The sequence below is a fragment of the Malurus melanocephalus genome, unplaced genomic scaffold (assembly GCF_030028575.1).
Source record: "Malurus melanocephalus ecotype Western Australia unplaced genomic scaffold, MMel_1.1 scaffold_41, whole genome shotgun sequence".
In the NCBI taxonomy this organism is placed as follows: domain Eukaryota; kingdom Metazoa; phylum Chordata; class Aves; order Passeriformes; family Maluridae; genus Malurus; species Malurus melanocephalus.
The window spans coordinates 164,099-180,365 of NW_026623273.1; the positions used below are offsets into that span (position 1 = coordinate 164,099).

The following is a 16,267-nucleotide window of genomic DNA, read 5'->3' on the forward strand; positions in this document are numbered from 1 at the left end:
AATGAAGCAAACTCTAAAGCAGTCAGTGATTCTTTGACGTGGAGTTTTTTTGTGTGCTCACATCCAGATTCCTGGTCAGTCTTCAAACATGGATTGTTATTTATAACTGGAGAGCTAGTTCACATCATTATAATTTCATGCTTGGWCTATATGAATTTAAAAGCTCATTGGCCATGCTGTCCATATTAACCAAATAAAAGCAACAGGTCACTTTGAATTAACTTTTTATGAAAGTTTGTTTCAGAGAAATATGTTCTCACTGGTCTGYCTAGAAAATAAATGACAAGAGGATGATTAATGTGATTAAGATTTTGAGGGGATTGTTTGGTTTTGGGCTGGTTTTGGGGGTTTGTTTGTTTGGTTATTTTTTTAAATTAAAACATATTTCTGTGTCTAAATAATACTCTCTGGAGGGTATGCCCATAGTCCGTGAATCATGGTATGACCATTGTGTTGTCTGAGATTTTGTAATCAAAGTAGAAAGTGTACATTTTCTATGGTGCTTTTAAAAAAAAAAAAGATTGCCATGAAAATCTTCCCATGGTGGACACACACCAAGTCACACCAAGTTCACCCTCAGGATGTTGGGAGTAGCGTTGTAAAATCCAGTTGAAAATGTAACCATTAACAGGTACTATCTGAATTTAGTCAAAAGGATGAGATTGTCACCCTGAGCTCATAACAAGACAAAGGAAGATCATTTCAGTTCCAGAGAGAAACTAAACAAATATTAAATATTCCTTTTCTGTTTTCTAGTTTTCTTCACCTGGCCCAGAATTTGAGAGAACATGCTATATAAAGAATTATTCATAAGACATAATTCAATTGCAAGAATGCAACATTTTAAAAAAAAATACAAAACCCATTTAAGTCACACATACTAGTAAATCTATTTAATGAAATCTGTTCTAGAACTTTACTATTCTAGTAAAAGTATACTACTTTTTGCTTCACTCTGTCAAATAGAAAAAGAATTCAAATCTCTTACTGCTACAAAAATATCCTGAGAAAYAGTCCCATGTTTCTGCATTTAGTGATACATTCAATATTTTTTAAAGCTTCCTTAAGATAGAAAAAATGCCTTTCATATTGAAAACAGAACACCATCTCGCTTGCCAAAATGTTTCAGAGGAGCATACAGCTGGTTCAGTCACTGTTGTAATTATAATAAATCTTCTCTTTGTGTATGARGTCTGTAAAGGGAGTGAAAAATTATAGGAATTCTTTGGGGTAAGTTGTAGGAAAATTACCATTTTCAGCAAATGTTTATTTGGWGTACTTATCTGAAAAAAGTAGCATTTTTTAAAAAGCTTTTTGAGAAACACCTGTGATGCYGTATAGTCAAAATTGATGGGTAATTTTGTTGGTGGTCTGAGCAGGTGCAAGCTCTTTAAAGTTTGCTGTACTGATTGATGCTGCCTCCAGGCAAATGAGCAATCTCAGCCCTGTGGAATATTTTATCTTAGTCATATATATATATTTATGCAGAAAAAGCCTCTGCCAGATCCGTTTGAGATTAACAAAATACACAAATTGGGCATTTTTTCCCCATTATCACCAGAATACATCATGGAAGCCTGTCTGCCTGCCAGGTTTATTACAGTTTTCAGAAAGTCTGAGTAAGTAACACCGATTACAGTGACGCTTGGACAAAAAGAAGGCTCTCGAAAGTTACTCGTTAGCAACAGGGCTTTGGCAGCATGGGTGGAGCGAACAGARACAAACCAAAGACAATGTCTTCCAGAACAATAACCCTTGTGTTCTCTATCTGATGAGTTCTGCAATACTTTTTGAAAGTATCTGATGGCTTTTTAAACATTTTTTCAGCTGGAAGTGTTCTGACAGTGTGTTAAGTAAATTATGTGGCAAATACTTGTTTTGTTATTCATCAAGGTGTCACAAGTTCCCTTACCGGCCTCTAAAACTTCTCTGAGATGAAGAATGACAAAAGGAATCTTTCTGGGGGTCAAAACATGATCAAGGACAAGCATTGGACAAGCATTTCACATTTGCAGCCCTGAATTCAAAATCCACTAGTAGTGTTCCCGGTAGGCACCTCAGTTCTGTCGTTTTCTTTGGGTGGCTAACAGAAAAAGCAAAATGGACATTATTTCCCTTCTCTTCCCCTTCCTGAATCATTATTACTGTTCTGTYTCAGCAATATATCAATGAGATGTGCCAAGCCGAAGAAATGGTAGAAGAAATTATTCTATGCAAGACGTGTTTGCTGCAATTTTCCYAGTGAAATATTTAAAACTTAGTATGAATCTAGCAATGTGATGAGAATAAGTCAGAATTCAATGTAGAAAAAAATCCACTTCTGCGCTATCAATCTCACTAATATTTTACCAACTGAACCTCTTACAGTCTCTGCATGGCTCAATTACAGATTATTTTTTCCTTTTAGGCTTATAGTAGCAGAACTTAGTGGAGAGGGAAAATTGAACAAGAACTCGCTTATTCCAAATATTTTGCTAACCCTGGTTTTGGGTAAATGCTGGCTCTAGTGCTAAGGCAGCCACTGCTGCTGTGGGCTGTGGGGCACCTCATCCTCTGCACTGCTTGCAGAAGCTCTGCAGCTTTGCAGGTCTGACTGAAACTCAGCATTTTCACATTGCTGATTTATGTGGTTGTTCCATTGCTGGTTGTTCCGGTGGCTTTCTTTTCTGCATCTACTGTTTTACAGTTGGCTGTGCAGCACTGATGGGACTAATGGGGTTGTTAAATTTCACTGCAAGGATGATTTCCCCTGGTTGAGAGAATTTGAAAAACTGTTGCCATTCAGCAGGCTAAGAGGTGCAACTTAATGCCWTATATTGAAAATGCCATGCAAATGCAACCCTAGTCAGTGTTTAAGAGGTATGGAAGCCTAGGAGAAAGATCCATGATTTGGAAAAAGTGTGAAAATGTGTTGGATTTGGTTGAGTTGAAGTTAATTTTCTGCAAAGCAGCTGGTATGGAGTTACATTTTGGATTTGTGCTGGATACAGTGATGATAACACAAGGATGTTTCCTTGTGCTTACAGAGYGCCAAGGCCTTTTCTGTTTCTTTGACTGCCACAATGGCAGGGAAGCTGGGGGTGCTTGGGAGATTTGAAGAAGACATGGCCAGGACAGGTAACCCCAAGTGACCAAAGGGATTTTCCAGACCATATGGCATCGTGCTCAGGATAGAAAGTGAAGGGAAGAGGGGAAGTTCGGCATGATGACATTTGTGTTCCCAGTTAACAATTAGATGTGATAGGCCCTGCTCCCCTGGAGGTGCCTGAACGCCTGCCTGCCCACGGGAAGTGGTGAATTAACTCCTTGTTGTGCTTTGCYTGTGTGTGTGGCTTTGGCTTTTCCTGTTAAACTGTCTTTGTCATAACAATTTTCCAGCTTTTCCCATTTCAATTCTATCCCCAATCCCACTGGCGGCGGGGGGATTGAGTGAGTGGCTGTCTGGGGCTTTGCTGCTGGCTGGGGCTAAACCACAACAGGAAAAAAAAGTGTCAGGGGTCTTTCTTGTTTCTTTTTTTCTTTTTTTTTCCTTTTTTTTTTTTTGGTCATTCTAGTACCAAGGTATTTTTTATAGGAAGTGCTATAAAATTTTTTGCTGTGTTTTTTTTATAGCAAAATCTGAAGAGAAAATCTTCCCAGGGCCTTGCATTGCTAATTCCAATAACTCCAGAACCCTCATTTGCACCCTCATTATAAGGAATATGAATGATGTATAAAACTTCCCAATTATTCTTTTCCCCCATTAACACATACACCCATACCATGATCTGGCTGATACTTTTACAAGGTATAAATCAAAATAATGAGTGGACTGCTGATAACAAATGGCACACACGACTACGGCTTTGCAGGAAGTTCACTGAGATAAATCAATGGAAAAATAATATAGTTGTTAAACGTTCCGTTAATCTCCCCCAGATGGCTGATTCACAGTGCTTTATTTAGGTRTATTCAGAATCTATTTGGTTTTCAAAATGCGCAGTTATCTTGATTTATTTAAAAGCAGAGCAGAAGAAGGAAAGCTTCGGTTCCTGCTCCCGTCGGTTGCTCTCTGTTGCTGCTGCAAACTTGGTGAGGAAGCGATTTTCGAGCTCCGCGCAAGACAGGGGGGCCCCCTGCGGGCGGATTCCCTCTCCCTCTCCCTCCCTGGCGGGGAAGCGGCTGCTGCTGCTGCTGCTCTTTCCTTCGCCCCAGCGCTGCCCTGATAGCCGCGCTTTATACCTTCCTTGTCTGTGCCGTTCGCTTTAAAATTAGGGAGAGACACCGTGTCCCCACGTCCCAAAAGCAGGAGAGAGGTTCGTCCGTCCCTGTCCGGAGTGCGGTCATTCTGGTGCCGGCGGAGCGCGGTCCGGCTCGGTGCCGAGGTTTCTCAAGCGCGAGGGCGCAGGTTGTTCCGGGCTCATCCTGCGGAGCGACTGCCACAGAGGTTGTCCCCACACAGGAGGGGACAGGCAGGGGGCTGTGTGGAAGCTGATCGGCAGGATGCATATCGGGGAGGGGAATCGTATCGGGATAGCGGGGATCACATCGGTGAGGAGCGATCACATCGAGGAGAGGGGATCACATCGAGGGAGTGGGGATCACTTCGGTGAGGGGCCATCACACCGAGGAGAGGGGATCACATCGAGGGAAGGGGGATCACACCGAGGGACTGAGGAGCACATCGGGAGTTGGGGGATCATATCGGGGGAAAGGGGTTCACACGGAGGGAGTGGGGATCACATCGAGGGAGTGGGGATTACATCGGGAGCTTGGGGGATCACATCGGTAAGGGGCCATCACATCGAGGAGAGGGGATCACATCGGTAAGGGGCGATCACATCGAGGGAGTGGGGTTCACATCGGTGAGGGGCGATCACATCGGGAGTTGGGAGATCACATCGGGAGCTGGGGTATCATATCGGGATCGGGGGCGTGACACTGGGGATGGGGGATCACATCAGGGGAGAGGGCATCCCACAGGGGACAGGGCATGGCCTCCGGCCGGCCGCTGGTCGAACTCAGCCCGCGGGAACGCCCGGTTGGTTCACACGCGCGGTTCCCAGCCAGGAGTGCGGGACGGGACGGGATGGACGGGACGGGATGAACGAAACGGGACGGACGGGACGGGACGGGATGGACGGGACAGACAGGACGGACAGGACAGACGGAACGGGACAGGATGGACGGGACAGACAGTGTGGACAGGACAGACGGAACGGGACGGGATGGACGGGACAGACAGTGTGAACAGGACAGACGGTACGGGGGCGATGGGCGGGAGCAGCCGCGGGGCCGCGCTCAGCACCCGGGAGAGCTCCGCGCTCAGCGCGCATGCCCCGCCCCGCCGGCGCGGATAAAAGCGCGGCGCGGAGCCGAGCGGCGCCAGCCGTGTCATCGGTGCAGTGTGCTTCGCCGCCGCTCCGGCAGCCCGCCGGCGCCGCTGCTGCTGCTCAGCGTCTGGGGAAAAAACTCCCGCTTATCCGTCTCCCACCCTAGTATGGGATGGGCGAGCCCTGCGAGCGCGGTGCCTGCTCGCCAGCCGCTGGCTTAAAGGAAGGAGCCGACCGGGAGCCCTGGGACGCGCCGCTGGGTTTCCTGGAGGGCGCTCAGATGRACAACGGGAGTAACGTGTCCTTCCTGCAGTTCTTGAAGAACATCAACCTGGAGCGAGCCGACGGGATGCAGGGGGACAGCTCTGATGTGGTGCGGATTGTCATCTCGCTGGTGTACTCCGTGGTGTGCGCCCTGGGACTGGTGGGCAACCTGCTGGTGCTCTACCTGATGAAAAGCAAGCAAGCCTGGAGGAAATCCTCCATCAACCTCTTTGTGACCAGCCTGGCTGTGACTGACTTTCAATTCGTGCTGACCTTGCCGTTCTGGGCCGTCGAGAACGCTCTGGACTTCAACTGGCTCTTCGGCAAGGCGATGTGTAAGATCGTCTCGTATGTGACAGCAATGAATATGTATGCCAGCGTGTTCTTTCTCACTGCCATGAGCGTGGCTCGATATCGCTCTGTGGCTTCAGCCTTGAAGCATCAGCGTCGAGGAGACCCACTGAGTGGCTGCTGCTCTGCCAAGTGGCTTTGTGCTCTCATCTGGCTGTCAGCTGTCCTGGCTTCCCTGCCCCACGCTATTTTTTCCACCACTGCCCCTGTCTTTAATGATGTTCTCTGCCTTGTCAAGTTCCCGGAAGGCCGAGGCAACAATGCCCAGTTCTGGCTGGGTCTGTACCACATCCAGAAGGTGCTGCTGGGTTTCGTGGTACCGCTGATCGTCATAAGTGTGTGCTACTTGCGCCTGGTGCGCTTCATCAGCGACAGGCACGTGGGCAGCACCTGCAGCGGCCCCAGCATCCGGCGCCGCTCCAAAGTGACTCGGTCAGTGTCCATCGTGGTGTTGTCCTTCTTCCTGTGCTGGCTGCCCAACCAAGCACTTACAACCTGGGGGATACTCATCAAACTCAACGTGGTGCACTTCAGTAACGAGTACTTTCTCTCCCAAGTGTACCTGTTCCCCATCAGCGTGTGCCTGGCACACTCCAACAGCTGCCTCAACCCCATCCTCTACTGCCTCATGCGCAGGGAGTTCCGCAAGGCGCTCAAGAACCTCCTCTGGAGGATCACCTCGCCGTCCCTCACCACCATGCGCCCTTTCACTGACACCACCAAGCCTGAGAAGGAGGAGCAAGCCCTGCACGCCGTGATGCCCGTGCGCCCTGTGGCTGCTGCTCGCCCCGCCGCGGCCGTGCAGGCGGAGGTGGCCTATTACCCGCCCGGGGTGGTGATGTACAGCAGCCGCTACGACCTGCTGCCCGCCGGCTCCGCCGAGCAGCGCTGCTGAGACGGCAGCGGGCTCTGGGGSTGCCACTGTGCCCCGTGTGGCCTGGGGATATCGAATGCCTGGTCAGGACAAGGGGAGGAGGGATGAGTGAAGGAGGACTTGCGTGTGACAGATGCTCTTTTGCGGTTTTGTCTGCCCTCGGAGACACTTGGAAGCTGGAGGATGCACCCTGAGCTGGAGAGCACGACTAGAAGGAGGTAGTGCTAGGGTGTCTCTATAGGGTGCTTTTTAGTGCTTGTAGCAATTCTGGGGGACAAGAACTGAGGGTGATGGGATTCCAGCCAGGGGGGATGCAGGATTTGCACAGTACCGTGGGAAGGAGAGGGGCTGGCTGGGGCGGAGTGAGGCTGGGAGGCGTCAGCTGTGTCCCCTCAAGCCAGAGCCCTCCCACCCCGCGTGTCCGTGCAGGCAGGGACGGGCAGCCGAGTGCTTTTTCAGCTGCCGGACCCTGCAGATGGTGYCGGTGTGATTGGTCACTGCTCCCTGGCTCCAGCGAGGGCGCAGGGATCGATCAGACAGMCTCTGCTCCATCCCAAACCTGCCCGGAGGGCAGCACCCAGAACGGGTAGGTACCAAACCCCTGCTTGTTCAGGCTGGTCCCTTTCCCCTCTTTTCGGTACTTAGGAAAGAGAGGGGACAAGGAACACTGTTCTGCCCTCCAGATTTGAGCAGGATCAGCTTTTCTAGCTACCCCTACCCTGGCAGCTGCTGCCAGGATATTGAGCAGCCCAGAGAGCCAAGGAGAAACCCAAGGACAGAATTTGCAGCTTCGTGGGGAGGTGTTGCTTTGCCGGGATTTGGAGGCAGGGTGTGATCCCCCTAACACTGTTCTCCAGCCTCTCTCCAGGCCACTGAGAGGAAAGGAAACCTCACAGCCCCAGACCATGTGGAGCAAGACAGCATCTCTCTCAGGGCACTGAAGTTGAAGGCTTAATTTTTACTGCACTTCAGACTACCTGTTCATATTTCACTTCGGGAAATCAGCACAATTGTAAATAAAACTAAAAAAAAAAAAAAAAAAAAAAAAAAAAAAAAAAACAACAAAAAAACACGAACAAAAAATGCAAAGAAAAACCACAAGGAAAACTATCCCGGCCATGTCAAATCACTTGCTCTGGGATGCTTCTGGGTTCACTTAAAACCCAACACAAAGGCTTTAGTTCTGCTGAGAGTTGGCACTGACACCAGTGCATCAGTGTTTCAGTGAAATTCAGTTCCTTTAGTCTGAGCAGTTCTAGGGCYCACAGTGCTTATGTACCCTAGAGAATGTCAGGGACTGGCCTGTCCCAGCCCCTGTTCCAGAGAAACAGGGGAAGAGTTTGAGGCTGATCAGAATTGAACTTTAGGGGGATTAAAAAAGTATTTTTAAGCTGTGAAAGTTTTTATGGTAAAGCTATATATGTACTTCTTAAAATATTTTTTTAAATTATGAGGAAAAAAWTTGAAATCAAAAGATCAAAATATTTGTTTTAAAAGGTAGAAAAATGCAACAGTTCTGATTTTGTTTTCAGAACACAAGGTCATTAATCCCTAATACTGCATATAAGATATTTAAATACAATATTCAATGCTCTTTTCTATTTCTAACCCCTTTCCTTGTAGTCTAATTCCAGCATCTGCCTCACTCTGCTAAGAAGGCATTTATGCAGAGGGTTGCTTGTCACTTCTAAGTATTGACATAGAGCAAACTTGCTATTTTCTGTCCAGAGAAAACTGTAATGCCATAGTGGCAATTGGGTTTATTGTACGTGTTGGTAACTCCTGTTGTAAAATTCGGGTTTGGTCTGAAAGCAGCTGGTTCTGCTGCTTGAAAGAAGTTTTTCTCTTTTTTTTTTTTTTCAAGGCACAAAAGACTTCTTCAGCCTTGGGCACTTGCTAACACTTCAAATCATTTTTATTGATTTAAAAGTTGTCTGAAGAACAGCAGAAGTGAGCTGGTGGCTGATRGGCATACTCACACAAAGATACAAAGACTCCGAAGAAATCAGACATATCCACAGAAGACCTTGAGCATCTAAGTACTGTGCAACTGCCTCTCTAACCTCCTAAATCCTGACTTGGTTGACAGGTGAAGTCTATAGGTACCTAAAAGTTTTTTTCTAGTAAAATTTTTTGTGCCTGGAAATCTGTTCCTAAGCATGCCTAAATCTGCTTAATTCTGTAGCACTTATTTCTGTGCTTTATTGGGGATATCTCTGCTGGGACTGGCCACAGTGTGTGTCCTGTGAGGGAGGCAGCTCTGCATCCCTACAGAGAATATGCTGTGCCAGGCCACTCTTAAGTCAGGAGCTGTGAACTCAACTCATTCCCCCCATCCCTTTGACTCTGTGCCTGGCTGTGCTGCTTCTGTCCCAGCTTCAATCTGTGTGCAGATTATGCTCCTTCCCTTTTGAAATGCTGGATTAGTGGGCACAGCTATTTCCCACAGCCTGAGAGATTCAGATTCCCCTTKCCCACATCCTAGGGTAGTGCTTGAATCTCCAGGCTGCTTTGTGAATGTTCTCATATCCTCTGGCTTGAAACAGCTCCCTGTTGCATGAGGTGCTCACTGTTGCTGGATCATAAAGGGGAAAGAAAGCCCTCAAACACGGCTTGGCAGTGTAGTGCTTATGGTGTAAACTCCAAAGAGGAATTGCAAAGAATTCTTTTTCCACTGCAAATACAGAATAGAAATTGGATCCAGATCTGGATTCTAGGTCTCTCCTTCCCAAGAACAGTGGTTAACTTGGTCCCAGGTCCTGGTTGAATTAAAGTTCCAGTATGCTATCAAGGAGCCTGAAGTCTTTTGAGACCTACAGGTCAAGCAGCCTAATGTGCTGAAGGATTTGCAAAAAATCTAMATTTCTGTTCTGGGAGAAAGCCCTAATATCTGTGCCTCAGGTGAAGAAAGCTGCAGTGTTGTACAAGAAAAGGATACAAAGACCTCTTAAGTCCAGAGTTCAGTGATATAGCTGTGTCTCTGTAGGCCAGGAGAAAGTATCTAAATTAGGGAGATGGGAGGAATCTCACAGCCAGATGCTCTTCTTACTGTTGCTTTTGAGCAGCATARTTTCTTGCTTAACTTGCTGTAAATCTGTTCCCTGTCTGATGTTTAACTGTTCTTGTGCATTAAATAAACAGCTGTACAAGTGTCTGAAGTGTAACTATGATTTTCAGTAGACAGCAAGCTGGTTAGAAGACAGTCTCTGTGGTGCTCAGCATGGCGAAACCCACCTGCTTTTGTGGATGTCATAATTCTGTGCCAGGAAAAGAGCACAGTAAAATAGGTGGTGTTCAGAACAACCCATGGGTAGCCCAGGATGCAAGCAATGCACCATTCTCAGAGGAGCCCCAGCTGTCTGATCACTATAGACATAAAAACCTCAAATGAAAATACATGAAACATGAAAACACCTTGAGTGGGTAGGGACTGGGCTATGAATTTAGGTGGCAGCTCTCTCTAAAGGCACTGCTCCACCCAGTGTAGGTTACAGATCTGCTGTTTGACAGAGGCATAACCCATCCACTTGGCCAAAACCTGGTTTGTGCCAGGCCAGCAGCCGGGCTGTGCAGGTCAGCGAGCRTCCAAGGAGCCCTGCTCCAGCAGTGCATGAGCAGGGGGGAATTTTGCTCCACCTGTGCCGTGAGTCCCAGCTAAGAGTGTGAAATCTGCACTCTGTGTTGCACAGGAAGGGGCACCAGCCCGGGCCTTGGCACAAAGGGGCAGTCACTCTGTGTGCATAGGGTGTGTGGCCTCAGCAGAGGGTCTCTCCAGCCCTATAACAACAAATCCTACTGAGTATCTGGGGTTTTTCTGAGTAATCAGTRCAACATGTTCAAAACCGCTCCTGTTTCCTGCTAATGGTCATGCCTTCATTTGTAACGATCACCTTTTCGTGGACTACAATAAACATTGCTGAAGGATACAAAACAATACTTACACAGTTCTTGACAAGATTTTCGTGCTTGGTCTCCTTCTTTCACAGATTTCGTAGCGGGTGCTGGTGGAGAGGTGCACATCATGGTACAAGGGKAGGGACTCGAAGGTGCAGGCTGACATCTAGTGACAAACTGAGAGAACCTTTAAAGACTGGATGTTCTCCTCAGGCAAAGACTTTGGTTGCTTAGGGACGTTTAAAAAACTTCAGCCCCTTAAAATAACTAACCAAGGTCTTAATGTAATAACGACTCCAATTGCATTTCCGGGTTTCCCTTTGAAATGCCTGTTCAGTGGAAACGCCGCATCACTTTCTCAGTGAGTTATTCTGGCACTCTCTTTCACAGTAAAAAAAAAAAAAAAAAAAAAAAAAAAAAAAAAAAAAAAAAAAAAAAAAAAAAAAAAAAAAAAAAAAAAAAAACAGTCCCCTTCATTGCCATTCACGACTGTCTGCTCTAAAACCTGATTATTCAATTGAGTGCCTGCACAGAAGCTCTGATCTAATTTGTATCCCTGAAGTGGAGCAGGAATAGGTATGGGTGCGGTGCAGCTCAAGGGCATTAAATTGAGAGCTTGGATCTACTTGTTTTAGTGAGGGTTATTTCTCAGAAGAGAATTCCTATTTTTTCTGTTTAAAGGGGGTTACTTAAATTACCTTTTTGTCATATTTAGAGCAGGTAAAAGGATTTCCTCCAGGTACAATCTCAGCAACAGCTGGTGCCATGGGCAGCCAGTTAACTCATTCCTGTGCTGAAGTGCATCTGATAATACACATAAGCAGATTTCTCTGCCTATATGCATAGCCTCAGAACCCTTTCCCAAAATCTGAACTATAAAATATAGACTCACAGGATGGCTGAGAAAATTGGGGCCAAAAGATCAGAGACAGAAGCAGTTTATTTAGTTTGGGAACATTGACTACCCACTTGTAAAGGACTGGTTACTATTCAGTATGTGAAATAAAATAAAGGTAACTTACTCAGATACCAGATCTCTCCCTTACTCATCCATTCCCTGGGACCATGAGATGCTGTTTCTGCAAGGACTTGTGTTTTTCCTTCAGATCAGCTGAATCAATTTGGTCAATTGTRCAATGATCAAATTAACTATTCAAAACTGACTTCTAAAATTAAGGTTAATGAACCTTTYCACTTTTATTCAGCAGAACCTCACACTGGATAAAACTGGAATCTTGTGGAAAATTACTTGTTTCTGTATTTGTGAAAAAGTCAGATCACACCAGGAGGGGTGACTCCTTCACCAGGGTCCTCAATGGGCTGGAGAGATGGGCTAACAGGAGCCCAGGGCAAAGGGAAGTTCCAAATCCTGCATTCCCTCCACCAGCATTAGTATCTGTCTTGTTTGATGTTTATTCTGAATAAACTCTAAAAATTTTATGCCTTCAAATCATCTACTARGTAATTCAAATCACTTATTAGATGATTCTCTTAAATGTTTGAATTACTTTTTTGAGAGGGTTCACAGGAAATATAATCTTCCTTTTGCCCATGAAAAGTCACTTCCTGTTAAACTCCAATACCTTAGTCATGGGCAAATCCAGCTGATCAAAAGGTATCCATGAGCTCCTGAGGGTAGCAGAGATCCTACAGCAGTATATATAACTGCTCRGTCTGCACACTCAATTGTAAATAGKGAATAGAAGAATCTAGTTTAAWTTTCAGATCTGGGATTGCWTTTYCACAGATGTAAACTGAAATACTGAATTTTGAGCACATTTGAYGTGAAGTCATTCCTAGGAAAATATTCCAAAATGCAAAATTTCCTGGTCATTAGAGAGCAMCACCCTTTGATAAGGTGTTACCCCCCTGTGAAAGAGAATCACAGTTCTAAAAGCTGTTTTATTGTCATATTTTGCAATATTATGGCAATCTAACAATATTTGGGATATATGTCTTAAAGGCCTACTTGTTGGGATTGGGTATATTGATTGAACATCAGCACTTATTAAAAAAGGAAGCACCTCAGCCCTCAAAATCTGGAAACCGAGTAACTTGAAAATTGCATTGCAAGCTTAACATTACAGGATCGACCCTTGGCATCAGCATGGAAGGTTTCAAAATCCTGCCAGATTCTGCCGGAAATTTGGTGCTAAACGAGTCCGGGGGGTCTCTTCCTACCACCACGTATCCGTAGGTGTCTGCAGTGCATTAGGCAGCTGGGCTGCAGCTGGCAACAAGAGCTTTCCTTGGTTTTTTATGCAAGGAAAAAAGCAGCGCATCGCGATAAGCAAACTCCGGAGCGAGGTGCCAAAGGGAGGGACAGGGCTCGGTTTGGGGACGGAGGAGCGCTGTGCTGTCACTGAACACCAGAGGGCACCGAGCACCCGCTCCCCGAGCCACAGCGGCGACAGCCCCGGGCCCTCGCCCTTGGAGCGGGCGGAGCTTTTGGGAATGACCCTCGCAAAAAGCGCTCCGTGGTCCGGGAAAGGTCACATCACACAGAGCTGTGTCCCTGGAAATGCGCGGCAGGGTCTGCTYATCTCAGTTCACTGCACAATCCAAAGGTGGGAAAGCACTGAATTTTGTTKTCCTGCTACTGCAAGTGCTTACCTGGAGCAGCACATGGGAACAGGCTCCAGTTTGATGACTCTGCATGATGCGAGGTCACTGTCCTTAATATACAGGTAAAATATTAATACGTGGGAGTAAAATATTCATACGTGGGAATGTAAAAAATGTCAATTTCCAATAAAAATATTTAGGAAACACAACTGTTTAGCACATCTTGCTTTTCTAAAGCAGCAATGCTGGAAAAAACCCCATAGAAGGCAAGAGTATTCACAGAGTCACAGAATGGGTCAGGTAGGAAGGGGTCACAGTGTTCTTCTGTTCCAACCTTCCTGTTCAAGCAGGAGTGGCCTAGAACACCAGGCACAGGATTGTGTCCARAATGTTCTTGAACAACTCCAGTGAGAGACTCCAGAGTCCCTCTGGGAAATTTGTTCTAGTRCTCCATCACCCACAAAGTAAACAAATTCTTTGTCATAGTCAGGTGGAATTTCCTGTGCCTCAGTTCCTGCCCGTTGCCTTGTGTCCCATTGCTGGGCCCCACTGAGCAGAGCCTGGTCCATCCCTGACCTTTCTCTGCAGCTCTGACAGACATTGATGAGTTCCCCTCTCAGTAATGTCTTTTTGGGCTGAGCAAACCCATTTCCCTCAGCCTTTCCTCATAAGAGAGGCTCCAGTCCCTTGGTCCCCTCTGTCCCCCTCCCCTGGATCTGCTCCAGGAGCCCCTCGTCCCTCTGGCACTGAGGAGCCCCAAACTGGACACAGCAGCCCAGATGTGCCTCCCCAGGGCTGAGAGAGGGGCAGCATCCCCTCCCTTCCCCTGCTGCAAATGCTGCAAATGCTCTTCCTGATGCTCCTCCCTGGCCACAGGGCCCTGCTGGCCCACATGGGGACACTCTGCTGTCCCCAGGATCCCCAGGGCCTCATCCCTCTGCTTCCCTCAGCTCACCCCAGCCTGTCCCGGTGCCAGGGGTTGTTCCTCCCCACTGCAGGACACTGCACTCGCCTCTGTAGAACTTGAGGCAGTTTTTCTCTGCCCAAGAAGAGGAATCATCTCTCCAACACATCGAGGTCCCTCTGAAGGGCCACAGAGCCCTCTGGGGTATCGGCCACTGCCCCAGGTTGGTGACATCAGTGAACTGCTGAGGAGGCCTCTGGCCCTTCCAAGGGCTGAGGTGAGGCTGGCTGGCTCCAGTTCCCTGGGTCCTCCTTCTTGCCCCTTTTGAAGACTGAGTACCATTTGCTCTCTTCCTCAGGCATCTTATCTCTGGAGATAAGGACCTTCCAAAGATGATCATGAGCTCCCTTTCTATGATGTCTGCCAGCTCTCTCAGCACTTGTGGATACATCTTGTCAGGGCCCATAAAAATTGCAAATCCCTTTTCACAATTTAGTCTTAAACAAGTGACCCCAAACATTTGCCTCTTAAATAAAGAAGACAGAGCAGCTATAGAATGAAAAATGAATGCTGGGAACTAAGAGGGGAAAAAATTGTTTTACAGCTCATTTTTTATACCTTTATCATGCCATAAATAATTCAAAGACTTTTTTTTTCAGAAGATACTTACATCCAGTCCTTCTGCAGTTCAAAAATATCAAATGTCACCATTGCCACATTCACTTACACCATCTTTTGACATGCTGCAGGGACTGGTCATGATTGATAGGTACCAATGTGAAAGCTGTCACTTCTCCCAAGGCAAAGACATTTATGATTCATCCTGACTTATGTGGCCTTTCTGGAAAAAATAATTATCTGCCACAAGCCACCTGAGTTGCTTGTTTTCTAGCAAGTTAAAGAAACTTAATGAGAACACTACGAAACAGAAAGAACACTGGGGGAAAAAAATAWCAGAACACTTGTGACATTACTAATGCTTCAAGTCCTCTAAACAAGAGAACCAGAAGTTCCTTTAAAGATTTGCTTTCATGACATGCCTGCTTGTTAAATGGGAATAAGGGGCAGATATTTGTACGAGAAAGAAAAAGAGAAGTGCTATGAAGAYAAGATGACAGATTTATCTCCTGCCTTGCTTTGTTCAAACATGACTATTTTTGTGAGAGTGGGAGGGAGGAGGGCTGGTTGTCGCAAGACATCTTTGAGAGGGTTTAGAGGAGGGAGAAAAGGATGATTAAGGGATTGGAGCAGCTCTTTTATAAGGGAAGGGTGAGGGAGCTGGGCTGGTTCAGCCTTGAGGAGAGTTGACTGAGAAGGTGTGGAGTCTCCCTCTCTGSAGACATTCAAGAACTGTCTGGACACAATCCTGTGCCGTGTGCTYTGGGAGGATCCYGCCTGAGYGGGGARGCTGGACCAGATCACCACTGTGGCACCTTCCAACCTSACCCAWWMTGGGTTTTTCTGTGGTTCATCAAGTGTATCATTTGCATAAACGTGATACAGAGAGGATCTTTATTTGTTTGATTTTATGTATATGGAAATAAAACCAGATAAGAAAGATCAGGCACAGGGTACTTGTCATTTTATACTCACATCTTTGCAATAAAAGTTGATGTTAAGTACAATAAAGGATCATATTGATGTCTCAAGTCCAGAACTAATGTAAAAGCACAGAAAAGGTGGAACGTCTTAAATTAATAGCATTACAGTACAATCCTTCAATACCTTTAACATTTTTAACATTTTAGCATTTCTATTGCTGAAATAAATATTTTATCCCCTTTCATGTATTAGTAACATATTGTGTGAATAACATAGATTAGTAACATCTCTATTGCTAAAAGAAATACTTATTTTATCCCCTTTTATGAGTTAGTAACATTTTATATTATTTTCAGTAACACTTGAGATACATTTTCAACTTCAGAACATGCACCATTATAATTTTCTTTTGTTTAGACACTCTCTTCCGAGTTGCATATACTTTTTCATCAGTTTGCTGTTTCTGACAAAGACTCATAAAGATACTGTTTTGAAGTCCTGGGAGCAATACAGGATGTTTTTATGGAGATTTCCAGGAAAAAATAAAAATAAAAATAAAAA

At 46.0% G+C, this 16,267-nt stretch overlaps 1 protein-coding gene across 1 annotated transcript; it reads left to right on the forward strand.

Moving 5' to 3' along the window:
- Window positions 1-5,200: 5,200 nt before the first annotated feature.
- Window positions 5,201-7,849, forward strand: RXFP3 (relaxin family peptide receptor 3). Its single transcript, XM_057364654.1, has one exon. It carries the CDS (start codon window positions 5,485-5,487, stop codon window positions 6,820-6,822), a length of 1,338 nt encoding a protein of 445 aa, XP_057220637.1. The 5' UTR covers window positions 5,201-5,484; the 3' UTR covers window positions 6,823-7,849.
- Window positions 7,850-16,267: the final 8,418 nt, after the last annotated feature.